Source organism: Ambystoma mexicanum, chromosome 13 (genome assembly GCF_040938575.1).
Source record: "Ambystoma mexicanum isolate Mex_15411 chromosome 13, UKY_AmexF1_1, whole genome shotgun sequence".
Lineage (NCBI taxonomy): Eukaryota > Metazoa > Chordata > Amphibia > Caudata > Ambystomatidae > Ambystoma > Ambystoma mexicanum.
The window spans coordinates 556,252,875-556,268,071 of record NC_090938.1 but is presented as its reverse complement, the minus strand read 5'-3'; the positions used below and the strand labels follow the sequence as shown (position 1 = coordinate 556,268,071).

Here is a 15,197-nt window from a genome sequence, read left to right as displayed (position 1 = left end):
AAGTGGGTGGATGTAAGTCAGGCTATGCAGAGTCATGTCTTCCATGGTGTAATAGATGTCCTCTCAAGTGGGTGGATGTAAGTCAGGCTATGCAGTCATGTCTTCCATGGTGTAATAGATGTCCTCTCATGTGGGTGGATGATGCTGCCGGGGAACAATATGAGACTACTCGAAGGGGAATTCTGTCACAGGTCTCGCTATATGTAGACACAAACACACATAGGCAAGTTACCACCACTCCGCCATGGGGAGATATTCTGTTGGCATGGGATGAGATTTTTCAAATTGTATTGCCTCCAGGGTAGTTTAAACCCTTAGAGGCAAAGGTTTTGTATGACAAGAGGGTGAGTGTAACCCTTGATATGATTCTGGGTTTGGCCAAGACCGGTATATGTAAACCGTGATATAAAAAGAAAAAGGGAAATTAACTCTGTGCTGCAATGTTGTTATGGCTATTCTTTGTACATTTCACTGTGTTATGGATGTGTGTTTGTTGCATTCCTGTTGTGGCTGGATGTCCGTTCTTCTGTGTGTGTCTTTTCTGCTTTGGATGGGAGTTTGTCGATTTTACTTTTTGTTTCTAAATAAAGCACTTTCTCCCCCTGCGCCAGCTAGTCAAGTTAGGTATTCCGTGTTGTTTGAGTTTCTTCTGCATTCGCAGGACAATCAGTCCCTCTTCTATTTCATGTATGCACGGCCGACAGCCATTCTGTGTCACTTTTGGGTTTGGGCATGTGGGAATGACAAATGGATGTGGTTGGTGTCATCCACCTGTAGGGGGAGTGTGTGTGTTCCTGAGGTGATTTCATCTCACAGATCGGAAGGATTCCCCTGTGGAGAATGCCCCCTTTGGTCGAGTCCAGTAAAGAAAAGCCCACATTTTTTTCCTGCTGGAGATGAGAGTGCCCGGAGGGGGAGATAAGACGCCGACCAGGTGTTTGCACCTGGTATAGATCTTAGGCCTTTTCTAGTTCTGGGTTTCTATACTCGTTAGCATAATTCCAGCCTGGTACCTGAGGCGGTTGCACGCCTGTGTCAAGAGAGATCGAGAGTGAGGGGGCAGGAACCTTCGCCAAGCAGCTTTGGTAGTGTAAACAGGATAGGGGTAGAGGTGCACTCAGGGGATGATAGGGTTCAACTACTTTGATAGAATTACGGAAGATTTTGGTGCTCCCAGTCAGATCTTAGCTACAAGATCACACTAAGGTATAGAGAAACGGTCCTTTGAAGGCATCGAAGGGCATATCTCAGGGCACACATTAGACAATATAATTGTCAATTAATTTTCATCATAGATACATTAATTAAGTTCCAAACAAAAGAAACTCAAAACCAACAGGTAAAATACACCTTACATCTCTCACTGTTGGAGTAAGGAACAAAAATTGCCTATAAAAGACGTAGGGCCTCATTACGAGTGCAGCGGTAATGGGTTAACGTCACCGGTAAGTATGCCAGTGCCGTTAACCCCTTACCGCCGCATTCCGAGGTCCCTTAGTGGGTCCCACTAAGGCCAGCTGGTTTTACCAACTTCATGGAGCTATAAAGGGCCTGCTATTTGCGGGCCCGTTATTAGCTCCTTCCCCATTCCCATTGAGCCCTATGGGGGCTCGAAGGGGAATGGGGAATGGTTGTCAGAATGGGGACTTACCGAGTCCTCCAAGGTTGGAATGACCCGGTAAGCCCCCATACCGAGAATCCAGACCCGGTATGTGGTAAGGGGGTAGCCATGGTGCTAATAGCTAATAGCACCATGGCTACCTCCAACCTTGTAATGAGGCCCATAGTTCTTACAGTATAATACAACTCAGTGATAATAGATTATCTTTAAACAAAATGAACAGTCACTAACATTTTGACATTACATCAAAACAATTCAATTAATAAATATTAAATAATAAATAATTAAATGCAAGTTCGGTAGTGTAATCAGGTCTTCCCGGCTGGCGTGAGCAATTTCTCTCCCGGGGAAAAGAAGGGCAAAGGTGTAGTGACGCCCGGGAAGGCAAGAGCAAGGACCGGCGGCTAGCTATGCTCAGACCGAGCACTGTGCAAGTTGCCTTTTAGAGTGTGGTAGCTCTTTGTGGCATTTTCCCCACCCCGACCTGTGTTCAGCTGAGAGGTAGGAGGGGGAGAACGTTAGAGGGAGGAGGGTTTGTCTTGCCTAATTCGCCCCTGGTTCGCGCCACTTACAGAGGCAGTCTCATCAAAGTGTCGTACGCCCGGTAGTTTAACGGAAGAACGACTGACAAACAAACTCAAATGCAGTGAAAAGCAGAAGAATCACTTTGGTGCTTGGCCTGATCAGCAGGCAGTAATGAGAAAAGGAGGCGAGTGTTTTGTCCCATAGGTATAGTCACCCCGATACATGTGACAGGGACTCAGCTGCGAACTCTTCTGACAACAGAATTCGCTTATTTATTTTATTTGCATTTTTTAAAGTGCTCACACAGCCGGGGGCATCGAGGCACTGTTACAGGAATATGTCTTAGTTGCGTATTTATACCGCGTTTAATAGCCACAGGTTTATAAGTGCGGACTCTGGGATCGAACCTGTGCAGCTGAGCTATACCCCCACACCCCCCCCCCGGACAGTTGTTCTCTCTGAGCGAGGCAGAGATTGTATTTTCTCCTTTCCCTCTCTCTGGTCCTCCCCCCACCCCGTTTACTACTCTGAGGCTTACTGGACGCTAAAATTACTAAATTACTGTCACGTGATGATGCATGGCTCTATTATATTTTGAAGTCATGGAGTTCTCTCAGTTATGTTTGTGTTTTTTTTAGCACCACAATCGAAAACATCACATTCCTCTAAAAACCCGGAAAGATTCACATGAGCGTCTCCGCAGTGATGTTATAGTGGGGTCTGAGTGGTTTATCGTTTCTACTGGGATAGGGCAAGCTGAACGGGAGTACTATATCGCACAACGCATCTGGGAACTCAGGCAGCAGGATCTGATTTCTATGTGTCGACTGTATAGACGCATTGGCAGTTTTATCTTTCCAATGGCAGCTCATCTAATGGTTTGTCTGAAAAACAAGTTCTTCAGCACCAGACAGCAACCATTCTTTTTTGGTGGATGTTCCTGTCTCGACAGCTCCATTCTGCCTTTGGTGGTGAGAAGGAGGCTGTCGCCAGGGGATTGGCGATACTTTATCGTTTTCCCCATAAGAGAAGCCTAGCTTGATTAACAGAGGCGACCTTCCCAGCGTCCCCTGCCCAAAGGGATTTTGGTCATAGGCCTACTAAAACCCTAGACATGGGGGGTCATTCCAAGTAGGGTGGAAAGGGATACCGGGCACCGTTAAGGACATCAGTGCTGGTAAACCCTTTGCGACCTACTACGAGGTCCCTTTGCAGCCCCGTCGTTAACGCCTGCTTTTACCAGGCGTTATGGACGGGATCCACAAAGGGACTTCAGAGCTAATAACGGTACCGTAGTTTACGGTACCGTTATTAGCACCCTCCCCATTCCCATTGAGCCCTATGGGGGCTCAAATGGGAATGGGGATTGACATTTTCAATGGGGATTTACTGGTCCCGCAAAGGTCGGACTAGACCGGTAAATCCCCATTGAACCAGGGCGGACACGGTACCAGTATTGGTTCTAGTCATGGCGCTAATAGCGCCATGAATAGCACCAGCCTCGGAATGAGGCCCATTGCATGTATATGTCATTTGAGATGGAAGGGAGAAAGGAAGCCGGAAGAGAACGCCAGTTGGCATTAATTGAGTGGCCGGAGCTGTGCGCAGTTATTAGACTGTCAGCTCTCTGCCTGACCATGATGCAGAGTCATAAGCCGCAACTTTACAAGCTGTGGGACTGTCATCTACACGTTTATCCATCAGAGTAACCGCAGTTCTCTGTGGCTCGGGGTTTGTTGTCCTTATATCTTACGCTAGGATCCCTTCTGCCAACATGGGTGGGGTGGTTAAGACACGTGTCCCGTCTGCTCGCTTTGGTTGTCCTGTGCTCTCTGGTTCTGTGTGCGTGTGTCTGTGTGTGTAGAAGTAGACTGCAGCTACCCAGGGAGGGCCAGCCCAGTAATGTGAGGGGAATGGGTTAGGTTCACAAGTATTGAAGTCAGTGAAGGTTTAAATTAAAGGTATTTCGCACTTTAGCTCAAAGTGTATCTTAGATGAACTGTATTTTATATATATATATATATATATATATATATATATATATATATATATATATATATATATATATATATATATATATATATATACACAATAGTAACATATTTATGCTAAATATTGCCCGTATAGTAAGCAGAATTACTATGTTATCCATGAGATGAGCTGTAAAGTACAATATGCTATGTATGGGTCAATCTGTTTACGGTTGTAATGTAACGCTGTTATATTTATTTATTTGATGCTGTACACATCACCCAGTTACAGGGCCGACAAAGTCTTTGAATGCACCTTGGCTTTATTTATACTATAGGAAGCATATAAGTTGTCCAGGCTGTATAGCGATCAATAGCAATTTCTTTTTTCTCCAACAGGTAAAGGGGTTCGGGAAGCTAGCTTTAATGCCCGTCCCAGGTGTGGGCACTCCTACACGATCATAGGGCCCAGGTGGGTGTTCATGGTCAAGCTAAGTATCCCCAGGTTCGCATACATGCGCATCTGCGCAGTAAGGTGTGTGCCCATTCTCAGGTTTCCCTACAGGTTGCTGTTCAATTCATACATTCCCACAGGTGGTCCTCATACATATGCAATTAAGGGCATGACACACCTTACAGGAGACGAGACGCAAGATCTGCTACCCGTTGGATACGTTGATCACAAGGTCTATGGCGCAAGTCACATTGCATTCTGGGATCATATCTCTGGCCAGATCTTTGATCCCTAAACTTGAAAGCACCCTGGGATCAAGGGCCAGGGCCTATCTTATCTCCTGATTCCCGCTCCCTGTTTACAGGTGTGGCTTCGGGCAGAAGGTGGGCAACGACTTCTGGGTGGACACATGTATTCCAGAGGGTAATGCTTTCCTGTAAGGAGAAGCAACTTCCAGAATTACCCTGTGCCAAGTTCTCAGTGTTGACAAAGCCACCTTTAGGAATATGTTTTCTTGCTAAGATGCAAGCAATTTGATGGTACATTGGAGCTTCCTGAGAACAAAAAACTGGTAAGCATGCTCTTTGCAACAATGTCTTCTTTTTTCTGTAACAAACAGTGCACCTAATGACCATGGTCCCCTTCGGGCACAGCACTTGGGACAATGATTCCCCCCCACCCCCCGCCCACAAGCAGCTTGGTGACAGGCTCTGGGGCTCTGCAGGGGGTCCTGAGCACCCTGAGATAGGAGAGTACCATGTTCGCACCCGTAGCACCCTAAGAAGGTGACCTTCAACCCTGACCTCTTGCCCTCCCAGAGGTCAGGTCTACTTTGGCAGATGTAGGCGTGTGTGTCTGTTAGTGCTCCCTCTCCCTCTCATTAACTCTGGGCTTTGTAGGGAAATGTAGCCTTTTGGGAGAGACCTAAGGAACAAGGCAGGCCTTTCTGCAGACACTGTGGGGTTAGGGGGTGAGAGTCGCATGGCTGGAAACTCTATCATCTCGCTGCACTCCCCAAATTCCAACTCAAACCCTGCATCTTTCAAACCCCCCCCGATTTACCTCTCTCTCTCTCCACTTCCATTCTTCTTCCATATACTCCCCCAACTCTCACTCCCTGTGTCCTCTTCTCCATAGTGCTCTGAAACGACCTGAAGTTGATAAAGTGCTGTGCTATAAATCAACATAGGTAAGACGATAGAGTTAATATGGCCAGAAATATCTAAACACATGGAGTTTAGTGAAACGCATTCTGATGGTGGTCACTTCAGAACCCTGGAGCAAGCACACACCCTTGAGACTGCCCAATCTTGGAGCGCTCATGTTCATCACACTTTCTGCCCCTGAGAGGCAACGTTCCCGAGGGTAACCATACCACCCACGCCTCATACCACCCTTACCCTCTCATGAGCTGGAGGCTGTCAAGCTTACAGCACGCAAGCCCCTGAGGGTGTCTAACCCCAGAGCACTCCTGGCCCTGAAGGTGTTCTTGGAGAGTTCCTGACCATGAGTGTGCACTAAGCTTGTTCACGGAAAGCACACACCTATACCACAGGCGATACACCCTTAGGTTGCGCCTGTTCCAAACACGTCCTGTCTCAGAGCGCTATACTGACTCTATTTCATCACTCTTGTAGCACGCAGCGTCTATGAGGCAGTTCACCCTAAGATAACTCATGACCACGAGGATCATCCTTCACAGAACTCGCACGTCCCTAAAGCTTTTTATGCCCCTGAAACTCTCCCCCGAGAGCATTCTTTCAAGACTGTCCATTTAGGACACTTGTATGTCAAGAATGTCCACTATTGCTGCTCCGATGTCCTTAAGAAAGACGACACTTAGTGCGCTCATGTTTGTCTATAAGGTTGTTGACCATTTAAACCCTCTTGTCCCTAAGACTGTCCATTGTTAAGGCACTCGTGTCCATAAACCTGTCCGCCACCAACGTTTCAATGTTCCCGAGTCTGTCCACTTTTGGCACTCCCATGTCCAAGAGCCTGCCTTCCTTGTAGCTCTTACATACCTTCAGCTGCCCACCCTTAGGGCTCTCATGTCCTAAAGCATGTCCACCAACAAAACCACCATGTCCCTAAGATAGTTCGCTTTTAGAGCACTTATGTACCGTAGCCTATCCACCAGTGGGGCTTTCATATCACTAGCCTGTCCATCTTTAGTGCTCCAATGGCACTGAGACTACCTACCCTTAGTGCACTCATGTACCATAGCCTATCCACCATTGGGACTCCCATATCACTAGCCTGTCCATCATTAGTGCTCCAATGGCACTGAGACTACCTACCCTTAGTGCATTAATGTACCATAGCCTATCCACCATTGGGGCTCCCATATCACTAGCCTGTCCATCATTAGTGCTACAATGGCACTGAGACTACCTACCCTTAGTGTACTCATGTACCATAGCCTATCCACCATTGGGGCTGCCATATCACTAGCCTGTCCATCATTAGTGCTCCAATGGCACTGAGACTACCTACCCTTAATGTACTCATGTACCATAGCATATCCACCATTGGGGCTGCCATATCACTAGCCTGTCCATCATTAGTGCTCCAATGGCACTGAGACTACCTACCCTTAATGTACTCATGTACCATAGCATATCCACCATTGGGGCTGCAATATCACTAGCCTGTCCATCATTTGTGCTCCAATGGCACTGAGACTACCTACCCTTAATGTACTCATGTACCATAGCATATCCACCATTGGGGCTGCCATATCACTAGCCTGTCCATCATTAGTGCTCCAATGGCACTGAGACTACCTACCCTTAGTGCATTCATGTCCTTATCCTGCCCACCATTGAAGGTTTCATCTCCCTAAGGCTGTCCATCCTTACAGCATTCATATCCTTAAGCTTGTCCACCATTGGAGGGTCCATGCCCCGGAGGCGGACCACCCTTGATACACCTCTGCCCCTAATGTTGCCCACCCTTGGAGTTCCTACGTTTCTTCAATCTGCCCCACTTATAGCACTTATGTTCCATAGCATGTTGACCACTAGAGCGCCCATATCCCTCAGCCTGTCCACCACTGGAGCTCCCAAAGCTCTGAAGTGGCCCACCCTTGGAGTGCTCATGTCCCTCAGTCTTTCCACCATCGGTGAGCCAAACACCCTATACAGCTTTCATTGCGCACTTGCACCAGTGACGAGATCCCATTCCTTCGTTCATGACATCATAATGACTCGACAGCACCACTTGATGGGTTTTCCGTTCAAATTGCTCTTTATTGTGACCATAGACCAGAGACTTCATGGAGAACAGAGCGAGTCGGCGATAAAGGCGGGCAATCAGAGTAAATCACCGCAGTCAGCCCTCGCTTTGGAACAGCACACACACATTTTCACAATATCAACGAGAGCTGCCTGCACCCACCCTCCCACACACCTTCTCGCCTTCCGTGGACCGAGACCCCCTTCTCATCCTTATAAAGATGTGCGCTCAGCTTGGCACCCAACCCAGGTGCCGTGATTGGTCCTCCCTCTACACAGCAGTGGGTGGGAGGCAGTGCAGGGACCAATCAGTTGGCAGGAACCTGAAGAAGGAAGACGCTCTGTACAGATTGGGTTCATTGGGTGTCAATCAAAACTCAAAATGACGCAATAAAAACAATAATTGGTACATCAAAAAGAAGGCAGGAAAGGGATGGGCCACAGTCACCATATGTAGGAGTCATCGTACCTGCAAAGACAAGAAGAGAAACAACAGTCAACCTCCCAATATGGTTTAGGTTAAAGCAACCAAATACCCAACCTCCACCTTTGGTCCCGTGGTAAGAGCACCAATCGTTTTATCTCCCTCGATTGACTCTCCTTGCTTCGTCTCTGAGTTTTTGTGGAACAGAAGGTGACTCCTGTGAGCCACTACTTTTAATGAGGATATGTTTAAGATTCTGACTGTTCCTGGATCTCTGGTGAAATGTACTATGATTCACATGGGCTTATGGAAAGGGCTTGCTAGTGACTCTTGTCCTCACGTCTAGAACGTCACCCATCCTTCCACTTCCTTTTCCTCTCACCCTGACATCCACATCCCATATCACCAGCCTCAGGGCTCTCTTTGACAGAGATCTGAAATGACATCCATCATGACGTCACCCGCCACAAGGGCTCGGAGGAACAGATGCAATATCTGAACATCGGCAACCCACCTTGCGCTCTGCCAAGATTCTCATCTCCACCCTTGGCACGGCTTGATCACAGCTCCATACTCCTCCAGGGACTTTCTCTTTACTCCACATGTCAAAATACCCAACTGTGCTAGCCACGCCCTCTTCAACATCGCTTGACCCTCGCCCAATGCTCTGTACCGCCTCTGGTTAGGAATGGCTGCCCATGCTCAATCGCACCCTCTGAAGTTCCGTCTGCGGATCTACACGTCTCTTCACGCGCTGCCCCTGCCCCCTGGCTAACTCCGCCTCTGTGATCTGTAGCTCTCCTCAACCTCTGCTCCCCAGTCTCCTTATGCTACCTCTGGCTTTCGTTACTTCACCCCAACAACTGAACTCCCTTCCCCCTTACCCGAAGTGTATGCCCACTTTGCTATGCTGCAAAACTCCTCTAAAAAGGCACTTCCTCTCACTTAAGAAGAGAGTTGATATCTGGCATTCCCGTCCCCATCCTCTCCATATAGATACATACACTGCACATGGCCATTCTCTATTGCCTGTGACTACTCCAGACTGTTAAAGGTCTACGTATGTCTTGTCAAATTTTGACTGTGTTGTTTTCTCCCACTGTGCCATTGCCCCCCGACTTCACCCAGTCACTGTACCTGCCACTACTATTCCTAGGGCCTCATCATGAGATGGGCCTTAGCCCTTAGATGCGGCAGTAACGCTATTGCCGCCGCAGTTTAAGGGTTGACCCAATCATAAGTTGAGCGGTAAGTGTGAGTTTTACCTCCAGCTATTAGCTAGAGGTGAAAGTCTCCACTAACCGCCAGTTTTGCGCGCTATCAGCACAGCGCTAATTGGGCCAGCGCTAATAGCGCCATGCAACTCCCATTAGGTCCAATGGACCGACTGGGGAATTACGGCTGTACCGCAACTCATGATTCCGTGCAAATTGCACCAGACCGAGCTGCGGTAATGCTAATAGCATTGAGCGATATACTGGCACTATTACCGCAGGGATATCAGCCAATGCGTGATGAGGCCCTTAGTCTATTGCAGCCAAGCACGAGAAGGCCCAGCTATCCATGTATGCCCCTGTACAGAGTTTCTTGTCAATGATCTTGCTATTTAAATAAAGTACACACTTCAGATACTGCATCAGTACTCCCATACAACTGATTAGACCATTAGAACAAAAATATATAAACATTTTTTTAAAGGCAATAGCATTTTGTATTTCAATGGTTTATGCAGTACTCTCATTGCTAAAGAGTCAAAGCAGCTAGTTAAGAAGCCATGGGTGAGGTTGTCCCAAATGATAATCCTTGCACTAGACTCTATATAACTAATGACTTTCAATCACAACAGTCTTGCGCTGAATGAAGGAACTGTGAGAAATTCGACCATCTGCAAGGTGGGTGTGCGCTCGCCAGGGCTGTTTTGAAATGTTAAATGAAATTGAAGATGGTAGATAAACCTCTACAAAATGTGTGAGGCTAATCTGCATTCATTTTCCTATGCTCACAACACGGCATACACACTGACCTGTGCACTCTGGGTTGACACATCCTACATGCGCAGTCCTCCCTGTCATATTTAGTTGGGATCTGACAGGTGGAGTACATGATACATTTCAGAAGGGGGAGGGCCAAAACCTTCCTCATGCCATGTCCATCCTAATTAACTATCAGCGGCTCCATGGATCCGCCTGTCCGTTTGTTCACCCTCTGCAGATTGTGGGAGCAAATAACATAATTAACATACTAATAGAGTATACTTCACAAAGGCCCACATGGGGCCTGGCTGCAGAGGTTTAACAAAAGACACAAACACCCCAACAACCTTTGATTTGCATCTGTGTCAGCCTGAAGTCATCTCCTTCGTCCCAGTATCAAGGGAAGTGACCTGTCATGTCTGGGACTGTGTATTTGCAGTCGGCAACCACAGCAGGGGGACCCCATTCGGAAGGTACAAGTATGTGGATTGATGAGGACAGAAACTCTGTTCTCGCTGCAGCTTCAAGGGAGACCTGCTCTTTTAATTAGGAACCACAGAGAGCTCAATTAACTAGAGAGACTCTTTGATCCACAACAGACAGGAAGATGGATGGGACTTGGTATTACATGTTTTCACCCCTTTACCTTTTCTGTTGCAAAGCACTCTGGTTATGACCTCATGCATACAGGAGATTGTTGGTGGGGACCCAGGATTGGTGCATTAAGGCAGGCTAAAACGACAGCAATCACTGTGGCCCATCTGTCTTTAAAACAGGGTGCAGCCCCTCTTTTGGGCAGATTATCAGATGACTTCTCAAGGAGTAACAAGAAGAACTCATGTGGACCATGGCTGAAGGTACAGTCTGCCTTACAGCTTCTACCAGTGAAGGAAAGCCAGGATTCCAAAAGAGGGAAGCAAGACCCCTCCTGTAAACGCCTGAGGAAACAGAGGGAGATACTGAATCCAGAGGACCTCTGCAGCTCCAGAACCAGTACCCAGCCAACACACAGCATGCCCTGCTAGGCTCTGTAAGCAAGCTTCCTAAGTGGGAAGTGCCAGAGAGTTTCCGAACCAAACCAAGGACAAGGCCATTGCCTGCAACACTCTCCTCAGCTTTGAGCCGTGCACCTTAAAGGAAGACAAGAGCCCCGGGAAGGAGCTAGGAGGAGTGCATCAACAAGCATCAACCAGCGTCCTGCTTAAAGGACATTTTCGAGCCAGTCAAACCCCTCCTAGAGCTGCAACCGTCTGCACTGCTGACTGTTGTCACGCAGCAGTCGCTAACGTCGTCTGAGCAACTCAACCAGTGCTTCAAACCCACCACCAGAACTGAGAAAAATATTCCTGACCCTAAATTGCCATGTAGACCTGTCTGCAGCCACCCGTCCAGCCTCAGTCGCTGAACTGCCTGCCCCCGGATACCCGCAGTTGTCTCACATTTTGACCTCTGTCGCAGGAGCTGCAAAGCTCCCTGAAACCAACTCGACCCTGGCAGGCACCAAGAACCGGTGTCCAGTCAAAATTTCGAATACATTGTTTCAAAATGCAATAGTTTCGAAGCAAAAGGATCGGAAAAAAAAATGTATATTTTATTTTTTGGTATAGGAAAAAATACTGGTTTTCCCCAAAAAACAGGAGTTTGGGGGGGACCCACAAAAAATAAAACGTGCATTTCATTTTTTTTTCTCCAGTCCTTTTGTTTCGAAACTATTGCATTTCGAAACAATGTATTCGACCCTTTCACTATAAACCCCAAGAACCTCTACAAGCACAAGGTACATTGTGGTTCTGTCCTCCTGGTCCTTCTACGAAGGCCCCTAATGAGATTTTACGACCCATTGATCCTATTGTGATTAATTACTTTACAGACTACCCTCCTGTCAGTATCCAGCGTGCTACCCTTTCCTCCTTGAAACTGCATTCCGTTATAGGGTGGGTTGTATTTTGTAGTGTGCTAGAACTGCCTGTTGTGATAATAATTTTCGCTGTGTTGCAACTAACCAACGATCAACGACTTTGCAGAAATAAGCCTGACGTTCCGTCTACGTTACCAAAATTGGCCAAGGAGGTTTATAATTTGCTTGTTTTTCCAATTTGTTCGGGTCGCTTCTGGTGTACTAAAGGGTGGGGCTAATTGATGGTTTAGAAACCTATATTCAAACCTGGACTGCGGGTGCCCATAGAGTTGATTCATCACAGGAACAGAGCCTTAAACCTACTCTTATCAACAATGTTTGCTTTCTGAAAACATCTAAACAATTGTACATTGGTGGGTTCTATTTCCATTCATCGACATTGTTTTTTTCGATAGGTTTTTTGCTGAATTTTGTTTTCTTGAAACAACAAATTGAAAATTGTATTTTTGGGGGGGATACCCCAAGCCGCCCCTCCATTATTAATTAATTTTACACTATTCCCGACCACCATTCCTTGTATACCCTTCCCACAACCCTTTATATTTTTCAATTTGTTTTTTCGGGAAAATAATGTGGGCAAAAAAAACATTTTAAAAAACACTATTGATGAATGAAGGTCGTACCCATTGGTGCATGAGATGATGTTCCATGCCTGACCAACGAGGCATCTGGGGTGATGACTGAGGGGCCAAGTGCCGCCACCCGCTCTGTGATGCATGGTATTGCTGTGTGGATGACTCCCTGTCGGCCCTCCGGCACTGCAGTCAGGGGGCGGTAGCTTGCACAGGACTCTCTCAAGACATTTGGCCGTTTAAATAAGACATCAAGGGGCACGGCATAATTTGCAATTAATATCAAGACCATAGGACGAGCAGTTGAAAAACATGCTCTGCTCAGTGCTGGTAAACTGTAGTTCAACAGTGGAAACCCAGCTGAACTGCGCGGCAGCGGCGGGCCATTCACTCATGTGTTCGAGGGGCTCCGCTGTCAGAGCGGTGCTCTCTCCACCTGTCAGGCATGGCGCAATGGAGCTGTCATGCATGTGCGCGACACTGACTGAATCCAAAATGGCAGACTGGCATGAAATAGCCTTGGTCCCGAGGACATGGGAGATCCAAGAGCCTCCATTAGTGACCTCTGACTCAACTCAAAGGGAATATTCAACCTCATCCAAACCTTCATAGAGAGTGAAAGATACAAACACACCTGCAGACCCTCATGCAGGGTCTGGGCCACAGGGAGGGGGCAGGGCCATTCATAAGAGAGCCCAAGAGAAGTGTGGGGTTTTGGAGAAGAATACGGTGTGCATTTGGAGAAGATTGGTGAGCAGAAATGCTGGCCATGCAGCGGATGCTTGAGGAGCTGATAAGATGGAGAGAGGAGAGGAGGCTTGTGCAAGGGTTGAAGGGAAGTAAGATGAGTTGATAAAGTGGAGGGTTGAGCTGAGGAATGGATGAAGTGAATAAGATCTGAGGTGGTGAAAGGATAGGCAGAGGAATTGGTGGATATAGTGAAAGGAGGAGCAGGTGAGTGGAATGAGGGAACAAGACTGAGGAGGAGTATTGCGGTTAGTTGTCGCCTTGGGCTACAGTCCCATCACCTTAGGTTTCCACTCTATCGCTTTGAGGTCTATCTATGGAAAAAGGCTGCATGCTTACCGCGATCGTGTGGGGTGGTCTACGTTGTCTCCATAGAGAAGGTCAGATATCAGAACCTCAGCGGGGCTGGCCCTCTTCCCATACCTGCAGAGAGAATCCAAAAAGAGAAACATGGCATTAAACTCATAATGTGTAACATCCTCACTCCTGCCCACACAAGAGAAGCTCAGCTGCAGCTCTGAGGTCTACTGCTTAGATCATTGCAAAAGAAACATTTTAAGTATTAGAATGGAGTCCTCTTAAAAATGGCAAAGCAATTGGTGCTTCGGCCAAAGTGTGTTGGTCTAAGATGTAGCTCTCGCTACATATCCCTGATGCCCTTGCACAGTCCACCTGTCTGCCTATCCCTCGTCACATGAGCCTCATAGTAGGTCCTCAAGGGCCACTATCCTTGCATAATACCCGATCCCTTCCTTTTACACACAAACACACACTCACACCGGCCCACACCCCCCTCTAAGTGCTCACACCAGATATTCCATACCGTCCTACAGTGAAGCAGAGAAGTGGAGTTCTTCGGGCCTCATTACAACTTGGCTGGTCTAGAATAAAATGGCAGAAATAATGCCGGCAATTCCAGCACCGGTATTATTTCCAGACCAGCAAAGTACATGTCTGCCGGTGGGAGCCACGTATCTCCCAGCAGGCCTGACCTGCCGGTAGATCAGGCCCCCACTGACAGATAAATGACTCAATCACCGGCACCACAGATGCCAGGGCTGGTGATTCAGTAGTTCCCATCCCATGGAGTCCAATCCAACTCCATGGAATGGAAACTTACCCTTGTTGCCGGCACCTGCAATATCCCGGTAATGCCCCCTGGAATGCCGGGATATCGGGTGCTATTAACTGTAAGGCGGGTTTGCCAGTAACCTGCCACAATTACCGGCGGGTTACCGGCAAACCTCTACTGAGCCCCTACACACAACCACACAATGGGAGTAAAAATACACCCAAAGAAATAGAAAGCAAGGGACCCCATGCTTCCACCTAGACACATATATATGATGGAACCATCAGAGCACTGCCACAGGAAAGACATCTCCTAGTATTACCGGCCGATCTGAGGAGGTACTTTAAGGTAGAAATGCACCTTTTAATTTCCATGAGTTACTAGGCGGAGGGAAGTATGGGTTACAAAAGGGTTTCTGTTTTAGGTTACAGCATATTTAAACTCCCCTAAAAATACCCACACTAGGAATGGGAGTTACTTTTGTACTCCCTGAATGAATCACTTTACTCCCAAATTCTAGAAACAGGGAATAAAATATCCCACTTCAAAATGGTATCTGGAGGTCTGCCCCATCCATGCACGCAAACCAGAAATTATTCATATGTGCTGTTATAAAGAGCGCCTGGAGACCATGAAAATGGCAGCGGTGTGTGGTAAAAATCACAATAACATACTATTATTATGA

General features: G+C 47.3%; 1 protein-coding gene and 1 long non-coding RNA gene across 2 annotated transcripts in view; one reads left to right on the top strand and one right to left on the bottom strand.

Annotated features, from left to right (window-relative positions):
• LOC138521471 (uncharacterized) overlaps positions 1-15,197 on the top strand; it is a 222,788-nt gene that overhangs the window by 143,059 nt on the left and 64,532 nt on the right. The window lies entirely within an intron of this gene.
• Positions 7,797-15,197, bottom strand: part of PYY (peptide YY) — a 60,291-nt gene continuing 52,890 nt past the window's right edge. The window contains exons 3-4 of the mRNA XM_069634343.1: positions 13,780-13,863; positions 7,797-8,275 (exon numbers count right to left, since the gene is read on the bottom strand). Coding sequence (XP_069490444.1) covers positions 8,251-8,275; positions 13,780-13,863 — 109 coding nt within the window. The 3' untranslated portion in view covers positions 7,797-8,250. The remainder of the gene's footprint in view (positions 8,276-13,779; positions 13,864-15,197) is intronic.